At 37.8% G+C, this 14,196-nt stretch overlaps 2 protein-coding genes across 7 annotated transcripts; one reads left to right on the forward strand and one right to left on the reverse strand.

Annotated features, from left to right (window-relative positions):
* The first annotated feature begins 348 nt into the window (after window positions 1-348).
* Window positions 349-2,234, forward strand: LOC140981703 (uncharacterized). The gene is made up of 2 exons (XM_073448117.1): window positions 349-1,748; window positions 2,156-2,234. The coding sequence occupies exons 1-2, from the start codon at window positions 388-390 to the stop codon at window positions 2,232-2,234; spliced, it is 1,440 nt and encodes a 479-aa protein (XP_073304218.1). The 5' UTR covers window positions 349-387.
* A 5,420-nt stretch (window positions 2,235-7,654) lies between these two features.
* On the reverse strand, window positions 7,655-13,690 carry LOC140980390 (rab GTPase-activating protein 22-like). 6 transcript variants are annotated; one of them, XM_073446179.1, is made up of 13 exons: window positions 13,520-13,690; window positions 13,250-13,329; window positions 13,033-13,129; window positions 12,159-12,254; window positions 11,823-11,926; window positions 11,491-11,702; window positions 10,589-10,711; window positions 10,420-10,508; window positions 9,267-9,372; window positions 8,730-8,827; window positions 8,237-8,500; window positions 8,063-8,146; window positions 7,658-7,952 (listed from the first exon to the last, which is right to left on the reverse strand). In XM_073446179.1, exons 2-13 carry the CDS (start codon window positions 13,285-13,287, stop codon window positions 7,938-7,940), a joined length of 1,326 nt encoding a protein of 441 aa, XP_073302280.1. In that variant the 5' UTR covers window positions 13,288-13,329; window positions 13,520-13,690; the 3' UTR covers window positions 7,658-7,937. The 6 variants fall into 6 exon arrangements, with proteins under 6 accessions (XP_073302282.1, XP_073302284.1, XP_073302280.1 ...); XM_073446181.1 differs by lacking the exon at window positions 13,520-13,690 and having other exon boundaries at window positions 7,655-7,952; window positions 10,420-10,466; window positions 13,250-13,489; XM_073446178.1 differs by lacking the exon at window positions 13,520-13,690 and having other exon boundaries at window positions 13,250-13,487.
* Window positions 13,691-14,196: the final 506 nt, after the last annotated feature.

Here is a 14,196-nt window from a genome sequence, read left to right on the forward strand (position 1 = left end):
AATTCAAAATTAGTAAATGGTGAAAATTTAGACAATTTTAGGCATGTTTATTCAATCAATCACTCCCGACAACATATGGCTTTGTACCCAAAACTAGCACAAAACAGCAAACAACAAAAAAGTTGAGGAATGTCATTCCACTCCACGACACATTCAGTGGTTCAGCAAAACAGATATTTTTTTGACTGAAATTTTTCCAATAAAGTCTTCATTTTCATATATTTTTTTAAGACAAACATCCAAAGACTCGTGTAATATATCTCATCCGTTGATTTTGTNTATATATCCACCTCCACCCCACCCAACCCCTCTTGCTATCAATATATATTATCTCCATATTGCGCAGCATTCTCTTTGAATCTTCACACGAAGCCTCTGATTCCTCCAATGGCACAGGCTACCCTCACTTCCGCCCTGCTCTTCTTGCTCGCATCACACTCCTTCATGCTCATTTTCGTTTCTTCAGAGCCGCCGCTCGACGCGGTGGAGCAAGAAGCGGTGTACCGAGTTCTTGAATCAATCAACTCCGGTATCCAGTGGCGCACGCTTTTCCCGGACGACATGTGCGCCTCCGCTCCACACGGCATTGTCTGCAACTACTTCTCTGATTACTCCGCCGCCGGTTCCTCCGTCACTGGCCATGTGACGGAGCTGAGCTTTGGATATGTCTCCGACTATTCTCCCAACCCTCCTTGCGGTTCCTACTCCACCTTCCAGCCTTCTCTGTTAACCCCGCTCCCTTACCTCAATAAACTGTTCTTCTACAAATGCTTCACCGAAAAGGAAATCCCATTTCCGGATTTCTCACCATTGCTGTCTTCTTCTTTAGAGGAACTGATTTTCATCGAAAACCCCGGTTTATCCGGGTCTCTGGATGGCAGGATCGGTAATTTCAGCCGTTTAAGGAGGTTGGTTTTGACAGGAACAAGTGTTTCGAGCAAAATCCCACGTGGGTTTGGTGAGTTAATCAACATCGAACAGCTCACGCTTTCGAGGAGCAAGTTTGAAGGTGAGATTTCTGCGAATATTTTTCAGAACTTGCAGAAACTGAAGGTTCTTGATTTGAGTGAAAATGGGTTCAAAGGAAGCGTTCCAGAATCCATTGGAAACTTGACTGATTTGTTGAAGCTCGATTTAAGCTACAACGAGTTTTCAGGAAGAATCCCAGAAATGATCAAGAATTTGAACAGTTTGGAGTTTCTTGATCTGAGTTACAACCGTTTTGGCAACTTCGGAGTGCCACTGTTCTTGTCCGGAATGCCCAGTTTGAAGGAAGTGTATTTGAGTGGGAACTTTCTTGGAGGGCAGATCCCGGAGATATGGGGAAATCTCGGGGGCATTCTTGGGATTGGGCTATCAGGGATAGGACTTCTTGGGAATATCCCAAAATCAATGGCGATGAATCTGAAAATGTTGTGCTATTTAGCGCTTGATAACAATAGGCTTGAAGGGATAGTACCTGAGGAATTTGGGGCTTTGGAATTTGTTACTGAGTTGAATCTGGAGAACAACAATTTGACTGGAAGGGTACCATTTTCTGCAGACCTTGTGTCCAAACTTGGGAAAAAGTTGAAGTTGGAGGGCAATTCGGACCTTTGCATTGATGAGGGCTTGAGGTCTGCTAAGTTCAGTGGTGTGCTGGGGCAGCTGAAAGTGTGCAGACAGCAGCCAGACATTCCCCAAACCGCCCTTCTCTTTGAGAATTTTTACCCAAGGAAACCTAGGTCTTATACCTTGATATTCCTATGGTTAGTGTTTTCTTGGTTTTTGTTATCACACGAGTTCTGTGTATAAAAAATGGTGGAAATTTTTGAAGGAACTCTGCCAAAAAATAAAGGTGTGACGTTGGAAATGACCCTACAATTGTATTGCTATATATGTATATGTGTACTACATATTTGGTACTCTGAATTCCATGACAACCCTTTTACACCTTTTGAAGCTAATCTTGTAACATGAAAACAAAATTGCAAATATACCAAATCGTTGTTGGTTCTGAGACAGTATGCGAGTTTTGGTTTAAGCAAATGATTTATTGTCGAAGCATACACCTAAAACATGCATCATGTAGGCAATAGCTTGACCGTATGATGAGAATTTGCAACCGTTACTTTTTGTTGCGCAAACTCGACCATATGTTTTCTTGGTTGAACAGTGGATTGCTTATCAAGCAAGATGTTGCAAATACTGTGTCATTGTGTAGTGAAATGACTTCCCATTTCTTTACTCTTTGAGACATTCTTAAATAACACACTGAAGAAATTGTAATGTGTTGATTTTCGTCCATATCATGTTTTAATATCAAAAAGATAACAATATCTAGTTTCCCAAAAAAATAAAACTCTAAAGAAGGAATAAAATATGGCAAAACCGCAAAGTACACGGGCCCCGTGTAGACGTCCGGAGCTATGTCCGTGTAGGCACTGTGAGGTACACGGACCCCGTGTACAGGTCCGTGTACACTCTGGATTTCTTCATTCTCGGTTGTCCGTGTTGGCGCTCGATCACCCGTGTTTGCATTACCTCCACTAATTTAGCATATCATATATACACAGGATATTATACACAAAATATTCTTCTATGCTCCAATACTCCCCCTCAAGCTGGATCCAGAGGATTGATGGATCCAAGCTTGCTCAACAGCCTGTGGAACTGAGTAGACGTCAACACTTTGGTGAACACATCAGCTAGTTGGTCATTAGAACGTACATATTGAGTGTCAATCAATTTGGATTGAACTTGTTGACGAATGTAGTGACAGTCCACTTCAATGTGTTTGGTTCTTTCATGGAACACGGGATTAGCAGCAACGTGCATAGCGGCCTGATTATCACAAAAAAGTTTCATAGGAATAGAGCTAAGACAGCCTAGATCAATAAGAAGACTGTTAAGCCATACAAGCTCACATGCTGTGGAAGCCATCGCACGATACTCAGCTTCAGCGCTAGATCGAGCTACCACAAGTTGTTTTTTACTTTTCCAAGACACCAGATTACCACCAAAAAACATACAATAACCAGTAGTAGAGCGACGATCAAGTGCATTTCCAGCCCAATCAGAATCGGTATATCCCATAATATTAGTGTGACCATTACGGGTCATGACTATTCCACGACCAATCGTGCCTTTCAGATACCGCAGGATTCGTTTTACCATGCCTAGATGTTGAATGGTTGGGGCATGCATATGTTGACTAACAAGACTAACTGCAAATGTAATATCCGGTCTCGTGATAGTCAAGTAGATGAGCTTTCCAACAAGTTTTTGATAATATCTTGGTGAGTCTAGGGCCTTTTCTGTAGATGCAAGCCTCAATTTGCTATCGAGAGGAGTAGCAACAGGTTTGGTGTGTAACATTTCAGCATCTTGAAGTAAGTCTAAAATGTATTTACGCTGGTTAAGGAATAGCCCTTTGCTGGAAGCCGCCATTTCAATTCCAAGAAAGTACTTCAATGAACCAAGATCCTTGATTGGAAATTTGTGCTGAAGTTTTGTTTTTAACTGAGCAATAGACTCATTATTATTCCCGGTAATAATGAGATCATCCACGTATATTAACACCACAAATGTGTCAACTGAACCAAGCTGAACATAAAGGGACGAATCAGCTGAGCTCCTTTTAAAACCAAGAGCGGTGCTCAGCTTGGCGCGCCATGCACGGGGACTTTGTTTCAAACCATAAATTGATTTATGAAGTTTGCATACCAGGTTTGGATTTTCACTTTGAGGATGCCCGGGAGGAAGCTTCATAAACACTTCTTCCTCGAGATCACCATGCAAGAATGCATTTTTCACGTTCATCTTAAACACGAGCCACCCTTTATTGATAGCAACTGATAAAAGAACTCGTACCGTGGTCATCTTGGCAACGGGGGCAAAAGTTTCTTTGTAATCGACACCAAATTTCTGGGTGAAGCCTTGAGCAACAAGGCGTGCTTTATGCCTATCAAGAGAACCATCGGAGTTGAACTTCATTTTAAAAACCCAACGACTACCAACTGCATGTTTTCCAGGTGGAAGAGGCACTACAGTCCAAGTTTTGTTCTCAGCAAGAGCAGTTAATTCTTCAAGCATAGCTTTCTGCCAAACAGCCTGGGATTTGGCTTCATGAAAACTCTTGGGCTCATGACCGTTTGATATAGCTGTAAGGAAAGCTGTATGCGAAGATGATAGTCGTTGGTATGACATACAATTAGTGACATGGTACCTGACTGTGTGAGCAACATAATCTGCGAGTTTTGTTGGAGGGTGACGCATCCGCGGAGGATTACGTCGGGAAGATATTGGGTCACCTTGTGTATGGGAAAGAACTTGCTCGGGTGATTCTATAATAACTTCCCTGGAAGGAACACTAGAGATATCCAAGCGATCATCACAGTGTTCTGAAGTAGCTTGGATAAGATGTAGATCTTGAGTAGATTGATGACCACAATCAATGCTGGGCAAAAGAAATAGCTCAGGCAGCTTCTCCCCCTTATTAGAGGCAACAAAGTATGGAATTTGTTCAGCAAAACGGACATCTCTAGTCACATATAGTTTCTTGGAGAGCATGTCATAACATTTGTATCCCTTTTGTGTTTGAGAAGAACCAAGAAATATACACTTAACAGCTCGAGGATCAAGCTTGTCACGGTGAGTAGTTGAGACATGTACAAACAAGTGCATCCAAAAACTTTGAGATGAGACAGATTTGGTGCTTTGTCCTGCAATACTTCAAGAGGACATTTAAAATCCAGCACTCGACTGGGTAAGCGATTCACAAGATAGGTTACAGTAAGAATTCCATGAAAACAAAACTGTTTTGGGACATTCATTTGAAGCATTATGGCTAGAGTTTTCTCAAGCAAGTCACGATTTTTACGTTCGGCAATCCCATTTTGTTAAGGTGTATTGACACAACTAGTCTGATGCAATATGCCGTTAGAAATTAAATAATTTTTCATGTTATGAGACATATATTCCGTGCCATTATCAGATCGGAAAACTTTAATATGAGCTGAAAATTGAGTCGTAACCAACATGTGAAAATCCTTAAAGAACTCAAAAACTTCACCTTTTGATTTCAATAAGTACACCCAAGTAACCCTAGAAAAATCATCAATAAAGGTTACAAAATATTTAAATCCATCTAGAGAGGAGGAGAAAGGCCCCCAAACATCTGAATGTACAATTTCAAATGGCTGAGTAGTACGAGACAATGATGAGTTAAAAGGAAGCCAGTCAAGTGTTTCTTTATGTAGGACTCGATTTATCTTGCTAAGAACGTTATTTGAAGGTGTGCGAGACGGCAATGCCATAGATATTGCTCAGTAATGGGAGAGGAGACAGCTTGGAATCCCTTGGTAACCTGAGAGTTAGGAGAGAAGTAGTAGAGACCATGCAAATGAAATCCTTCACCAATCATCTTCTTGGTGACGAGGTCCTGAAAGATGACCTTGTAAGGAGTAAATATAACTTCACAATCGAGCGAAGATGTCAGTTTATGAACAGACAGCAACTGAAAGGGAAAAGATGGAACGAATAGAACATCAGACCCTACAGTATCTGAAACAAATTTAATTTTGCCCTTACCCATTACATGAGCATTTTTCCCATTTGCTACAGATACCAGAGAAGGTGTAGAAAAAGAACAAAAATCGTAAACATGGGTTAACTTATTTGACATGTGATCTGTGGCACCAGAATCAATGACCCATACATCATGCAAACTATTAATTTCAAGTGCAGTCAGAAAAGCAATCTGAATACCTTGGTTGGTGTCAGACTTTGCATCAGCCAAGAAACTAGCAAATTGACTAAGAAGTGCGGCTGGCTGATCTTTTTCTTGATTAATAGCTCCTCCTTGGATAATTCCCTGACCATTCCTATCTTATAAATAATTTGCGAAATCATTAAGTAAAGCAACATGATTAGAAGAAAATGATTCAATGGAGTGTGTAGCAACATGAGCCTTATGATCAGGAATTCGTTTTTGATATCCTCCGCCCTTCTGATCTTTGGAGAATTTGAGCTTCAACTCTGGGTGAAGTGTCCAGCAACGATTAATCGAATGACCAGTAATATGGCAATGCTGGCATTTTAGGTCGGGGCGTTTGCCCTTGTAAGACTTTTCTTCAGAGGATGAGCGAGTAATATACGCACGAACATCCGGAGGAGAGGGATTAATAGAGTGTGGCATGATTTTCCGGCGTACTTCCTCACGCTGAATGATCGCGCAAACATTCTTGAAAGAAGGTAAGTCGGTATTCATTAGAATATGACTCCTTAGATCCTCAAACTCAGGATTAAGACTCGCCAGTAGCTGAAAATTACGGTCCTCCTCTGTTCTCTTCCGCAAAATAGCTGCGTCAACTGTAGGAGGTCTATAAATCTCCAACTCGTTCCACAAACTCTTCAGACTCCCTAGAAAACTTACGAATGGCTTCCCATCTTGATGAAGATTTGCAATCTCCCTGTGAATTTGGAAAATCCTGGCAGAATTGTTTTGGTTGCCATACATGTCACGGACAGCATTCCAAAGATCCAAAGAAGATTCTGAATAGCTGAAGATTTCTGCAAGATCACGCTCCATCGAGTTAAGAATCCATGACATAACCTGTTGGTCCTTTGACAGCCAAGCCTCATACTCCGGCGAACTGGATTCAGGGGATTTGAGAGAGCCATTCATGAATCCCAACCTTGATCTACCACCAAGAGCAATGGTAATTGCTCTCGTCCATGGAAGATCATTGAATTCATTCAACAATACTGAACTCAATTTTTGAGAGATATTGGCATCACTACCAGCTATATCCTTCGACCCTCCAGTGGCAACAATAGCATCCGGCCATAACAATAATTAAGAAAATATGAGCAGCGTGTAAGGATCACTGCTCTGATACCATGAAGAAATTGAGAATGAGAAAATTCTTATTCATTCTTATTTCCTACATATCAAGTATATATAGAGATACCTCTAGTAATCTATTACACGTAAAAATTCTTAAGAATCTGTCTATACCAAAAATAGTTCTAATTACCTCCACTAATTAGCATATCATATATACACAAGATATTATACACAAAATATTCTTCTATGCTCCAATACACACTTTATATAAATTATAAATTTATCTCAACTGATAAATACTTGTGCAAACTTAAATAAAAGATGTGAACGTACACGACATGCTCCTGAGTCCCCCTCGATGAGAACTTATTAAATACCTGATATAGTCAAACTCCACCAGGATTCTTTTATTAATTTGGAAAGACAAATGGCATAATTTCTTTTACATAAATGGGAATTTTAATTTTATAAGTTTTTAATTATGACATCATCGATTTCTTTCTCGATGAAGACACTGTGTGCATTGATTTCCAGGTACTTACACAAGCACATGCTTGGATAAAAATTTCTTTCCCCGATGAAAAATGTTTCTGTTTTGGTGTGAATATTCTCAAAATGGCAAGCTTGACTAGTTGTATAAAAATGGAAAATTATTAAATCATCATTTAACAATATCGTGTTTCCATGTGTTTTTATACATTATGTTCGATTGAATATTAGGTGAAACATATTTTTATGTTGTATTAAAATATAAGGAAAACGTTACTCATGTGTAGTATAGACGTGTCTTGAAAATATGGTTGGAAATCAAATATAAGAAAGATCAATATTGTTACAAAGATTTGTTCAAGTCTTATTCCATCATGTTCAAGTTATGAGATGCAATGATACCTAACTTGATCATTGACATCACTATTCAACTAACACAAAGAAGTGATTGGTATTTTAATACATAATTATGGAACAATTTTTTTTAATACATAATTAGGAAGTTCCATGGATCCCTTTTCTTCGTTTACACAAAAAGAACAGAAAGTTTTTCTTCTGACAATACGTACGTAGGCCGTGAATAGTCCCATGACTTGCTGCCATGCTGCAACAAGGGATACTAAGATTTCTTGGCCTGCCATTAAACAGTGAGATATAAGAAATATAGGAAACTTGATTGAAGGCATGCTGGATATCAGCAGAGAGACAATATAGAGATGATGTCACGGAGAAAATATAGCTTGCCTTCCTCAAATACTTCTTGTGAATTTTCAGTGCTGCGTTCAATGACTTTTTAGCATCCAAATTTCCAGTGATTTCACCCAAAATCTATAATGGTATCACGGAAATGCACATTGGCGGATACTAAAAGAGGTTCATCAAATAAATTAATTTGAATACTATATGTAGAAGAAGTACCAGAGCAACATCATCCATGCCTTGAGCTTCTTTAAGAAGTTGTTTATTTTTTGTTTCGAGTACACTAGCAGCTAGGAAAACAGCAAGAGCGCACCTCTGGTCCGTCCATCCAGTTTTCACGTTCTTCTTCGCGAACTTTCCACACTGTTTCAGCAGCTTGTGATCTGCTTTAATTTCTTCAGTTTTATGAACTTCAGAAGAAATTAAGTCACTTGACTCATATGATGAATAGATGCTTGGATTGTATTCCATGGCCCACATGACCTGAAGTACAAATTTTTCACCTTATTGAGAGATTCATATGACAGAATATCCCACACAAGTAGGTAAAAAGGGCAAATGAGCCTGACAAAAACGAAATGAACAATGAATGCAACAAAATCTAGTTTGGTACCAAAACTCGGGTGTAAAAAACAATGACAAAAAGAGCAAGAATCAGTGATTTATGTAGGTTTGATAAAGTATTTGAACATAAGAAGGTGACTTTGTTTACCTCCCAGAGATACAGGCCATCAATAAATGAAAACTCTCTACGAAAAAGAACCATGAGCATACGAATTGCAAACAAGTACTCCCCACCATCCAGTTCCTCTGTCAAAGAAAAATGTGGCATAAGATCAAAGAAGTAGAATGTTTGTTCTGATAGATAGAGAAGAAAGACAGATAGAGAGAGAGGCCAGAGACTAGTTCTAGGTTAAATCTTGCAGATTCTTAGTTCAGATTTCGAAGTAATCTGAGTGAGGGAATACTCATGAGAATAAATCTCAAGGAAGGGATTCAGGGAGATAAACATCAGACTTGAAATGTCAACGGGATGAAATCGAAACACATTATAAAACTAGAAGGCAATATTCAAGGCTAAAACCAATAAATTTTCTTAATGGTGACAATAAGAAACTTGTAAAGTACTTGATATGAGGTGATAAAAAATATTTAACCAAAGCCATTTTGGAAAAGAAAATGGCAAAAGATGAAAAAGATAAAGGTGGATTTTCTTGAAAAAAACTTCTAATAACAAAGCCAGACTTACCAAGGTGCTGATGGAGCTTTGGGTCAATAGCTTTGATAATTTGTCCAAGAGTACTCAGTTGAGATTGCACCCCCATGGAACTTGTAGTACAACGGAAGTTCTCCCTCTTTGAAAACAGGATGGAAAATGAGTTGTAAAAGCAAGAGAGACATAACCTAAATCATTATGAATCTAAATTTATTAAAAAATAAAAATAAAGAGAACAGAGTGTCTATAGATAATTACGGAGAGCATTAAGTAAAATCTGGTAGCATAATCCACAGCACAGTAAAACAATCCAGCTGATTCAAGGCAGGTATTCCAAAAAAAAAAAAAAGGAATTGTTTGGTGTGGAGCTGTGATCCACAGAAAAAACATGTCGGGCCTTTATGAATTTCCCAAGCCAAGACTCATAATAGCACTTGAATCAACATAAGACCACGAGCTAAATACTCATAAATATCTACAGGTTTGAGGGAATAAAAACATACCCAAATGAACAAGTCCAGACCTGTAAAAATGAAAGGTGAGACAAAAACTTTTCTAAATCGTAAAAGCTATTTATTAGTAAGCAACCTGTGACTCGAGAACTGAGAAGTCATTCTCATCTCACATGGTTGGTTATCCACTTATTAGCTTACCATGTACAGAAAGGAAAAGATGGCTCTAATTTCAGACTGGGGGTTTCAATAAAAATAGTGAATTGAATGATAACTGTCTTCATGAGCGCCAACCAGCCAGTCTACATCCTAAATCCTAATCATGTTCTTGGATATCATCTCATTAAATGAGCTACGCTATTGTTAGATGAGGAAGAATACACCTGAAAATATACATATTGTATAGAATCAAGATCCTAACCCCAGCGTATCACAGGACGAAAACAGAATTTAGTGCTAATGCTCTAGATATCATTGCTTCTAAGATCTACCTGAATGCTTTCCATGTATTTTGCATGGGAAATAAAGCATAAGTCAATTTCAAAACATAGTGCGAGTAACAAAAATCTAGTCCATTTCGATCCAACCCGAAGGATGAAGTCACTATTCCATTATTACTATCATCTTAATATAAATTGATATTCACGAATTTAATATGAAACCAGACATTTGAAATTATATCTGCTTCAATATAATATGAAATGAGAACATTGCTAAGGCTAAGCGAGTCTTACCATTCTACGCATTGCACGCTCAAAGCACCAGAAGGCATCCGCTTCATCTTCAAGAAGAATAACCATTGGAGAACATATATCATTCATTCCTGATCAAGGGAATAAAATAAATAAAACTAGGGCTAGATAGTTGATGCTTCAATAACAGTTGTGGTACACGAGATATCACCTTGAACATATCCAATATCTTTATCCAACCAAGAATAGACAGCAAGTATATCCCAGAGCTTTGCCCGATTAGCTTCATTCTCATAAAAAACGAGAGCACGATCTGTCCGAACAACATCCAAACCTAGAGCACAATTTATGTCAGCTGTGAGAATCAGAAATAAATATGCATACTTTAAAATCATTTTTACAAGAACTTCAGATGGGCAGGGAAGAAATTGGGAATTATGCTTGGTAATAAGGGAGTAGGGTAGAGGCGCATATCTGCACAAAGAGCATCAATATTTGTGACTAAAATGTGCATGCATTGTATGGGTGCATAGGGCTGCCTTTTGTGTCAATCTTCAGTTTCAATATCCTCTCTAAATTACCCATGAATGATAATGGTCATCACGCTCCATATATAGATGCAGGTAAAGTATGCAAGTTTGGGAACCAAACCAAAAACCATGGGTGTTCAACATTTGCCAACCACGTGATCCATATAAGGTCAGTCACTTCGTCTAAAAGCTTAGTTAAGAAAACGCCCATTGTTCACCAATATTCTGAAGTAAAAGTATAAAATCCCAACTATATGGTTCAATCATCTAGAGATCTTCTTGTACTAGACCTTATTTTTTGCCGGTCATCACACACATTTATAACACCACCTTTCTATAGGTAACACAATACGGCAACTAAAATTCAGATTACAATAAATGCTATAGGTAACACAATACATCAACTAAAATTCTTCATCGGACCATGCAGATAACAACAAATAAGTGCTTCAATTCTTTGTAAAATACAACTAAATATGCATGAGAATGTCGGAAAAAATCGACGACACAACAAGAGACCACATGAAAAAATTAGCTTCAGCACAAACTAAAGTTGCCACTTAAGCTAAGCCTAAATACAGACCGATTTGAGGTAATCCAAGCTTCCACTGAATCGTGCTTTGATCTGAAGAGACACCATTTGACAGAAAAGCATTATCTTCGTGGTTACCACTAACTGAAGGATCTTGTATTAGGTGGCCATCATCATTAATTATAGGTGTTGTGACAAGATTTCCGCTGCCGATTACAGGTACCAGCTGTTGGCATTCGGATTTCCATGCCGCATACTGTTCCCTAAGAGTATAAACATATACAATTGATGTTTGATTTCACTGTGACGTACATCAATTCAACTCAGTTAATTATGTAGCTGTTCTAGAAGATCCGAGTCATAAACCAAACTGGCTTTCATACCTTCTCCGTTGTCGGACAACATTTCTTTCATCCAATGCGCTGTTAGGATCAAAACAACCCAATAAGAACTCCCAGACTTCTCCTTTAATCAATGGATGAATGCCCTAACCATAAAAGAAAAAAAAATCAGCATTCCTATTTGTGCAACATGCCAACAATTGTATATAAATATTATCTTTGTTGTTTTTTGGTGTAGGCTATGAAAATATACAGGACTATGGAATCTGAAGTCAACTTATTATAAGTCACTCAGAAATGCCAGTTAATTGTCCAAGCAGGCATCCAAAACTTACAACGAGCAATAACAAGGAATAGCCACACAAAATTCAAAATTACCCCTCTTTGAATTCTTCTAAGGACGCCTGCTATATCCAAATGACCATCTTCAGAAAATGATGCATTCCATCTTCTTGGACTGAGAGTCTTGCCAACCTGAAAATATGACACGAGAGAAGTATAACAAAAGTGTCGTCCCCATGTAGGTCATATCATCAATAAAATAATTGCATGAAATAGACAGCTATGTTAATTATTCCCCTGACAATTTGGTAATTTGGGTTTTAACTTCTAATGAATATGATAAGAGTTCTAACCTCTAATTATAGAATATAATGGGTATTTTCTATTTAAAGTAAAACTTCAATATATCGATAGTGGTTATGATCTCCGCATCACATGTATTATTATATATTGATTATCTAAAAGAGAACGTAGAAAAAATCAAAGGATTCACATCGGAAAATTAGTTGATTTAGAAGAGCAACTGCATGGCCCTTAGATACCGTGAATGATTGTCGAGTATGCTTCCACAAGTTACATTTCTTTAAAGATTTGACAAATGATTCTGGACAGTCGAATAACGACCGTATCACCCTTAGAGCTCTAACAGATTCATCCTTTAAATATGAAACATTTCAAGGACAAAAAAATAAAACTTGATACTTAGGAGACGTGCATATTTTCAAACAATCATGTGTTACGATACCGTCAATTAGCAGCTACCAAGTAAAGTGCATTGTCAAATTCTACAGAGAAAGCTAATATAAATTGAACTGTATGCAAGAAAAAAAAACAAGGCAAGAAACTATAACATCTTAATTCCTACAATACATCCAGCACAGAGATCATATCCAATGTCTGACGCAGACAGCTCAATCACTAATCAAATTAGAAAAATGGGAAAATCCAAGCGCGTAACATTCTTCCATACCCGAGCCTTAAATCTAGTCCTGGGAGCATCGGCTTGACATTCAGGTCTAATAGGATAGTAAGCATCCAGCTCCTCAACCGCCGAGCTAAAAAACATCCTGCCACAAAGAGCATCCAAAATTACCAGCAATCACTCGCACACATTGTTAAAATCAAGAAACAATGAAAACGACATAAATGAAAAAATAAATAAAATAAAAATTCAACCCGGTGCCTACCCATCTTTCTTGCACATGATGAACATGGAGTTCCCCATGTATTGCAAATTACTTATAATAGACTCAAAAAATTCAACACTCTGCACAACCGGTAATCAGATAACATTCAATGATCGACAAATAAATTGGGATCCAGCACAATTTCTTCAAATAGAAACACATATTTCCTCCCCAAATTTATAACAAAATCGTGCCACTCACGTCAGATCAGGGCAAAAAGAGAGAGCGAAATCGTACGCATGGACATATTTTATAAAATTCAAATCGAACCTTTTGATTTGTAGTAAAGAATATTGCGGAAACTTTACGTTTCACGAAGAAAAATTCTCAGATTCAGCTTCTACGACATTGAATTTGTCAAGATTCAAAAATTTATTAGTAAATTGCATGCTGACCAATAAAGACTGTCCTTTGGGAAGGACGCCCCAACGGCAACGGTAATAAGAGCTTGTTAGATTCTCTCTTGTCAGGAATTTTTTTTATAAATATTTTAAATTTTATGGGTTTAGTTTAATACATATTAAAATCAGTGAAACATTGGACTAAAAATTTATACGACTAAGATTACAAACTCTTTAAAGTATATTACCAAACAATTTGGGATCTTATAATCTCTAAATACTTGTTTGGTAGAAAAGTTTAGCAGAATTTATAGGATATAAATAAATAAATACCCACATAAAATGGGACAAATTCATTTACCAATTCGCTTAAAACATTAGAAACAAATTTGGGGAGTAAAATCAGTTAGATGATGATTATTATTATTATTTAAATTGAGACAAAGATTTGTTATAATTTAATAGATAATAGGATACAAAATTATTAAAATTAATAAATTATTCTATTGGCGGTGTGGTAATCATGAGGGACAGCCGGTACTAGTTTTTGGAAACAAAATTGAGAAGCCCTCCTCTGTCTTGTATGGTGAGCTCCTCGCTAAATTA

Source organism: Primulina huaijiensis, chromosome 7 (genome assembly GCF_012295235.1).
Source record: "Primulina huaijiensis isolate GDHJ02 chromosome 7, ASM1229523v2, whole genome shotgun sequence".
NCBI lineage: Eukaryota > Viridiplantae > Streptophyta > Magnoliopsida > Lamiales > Gesneriaceae > Primulina > Primulina huaijiensis.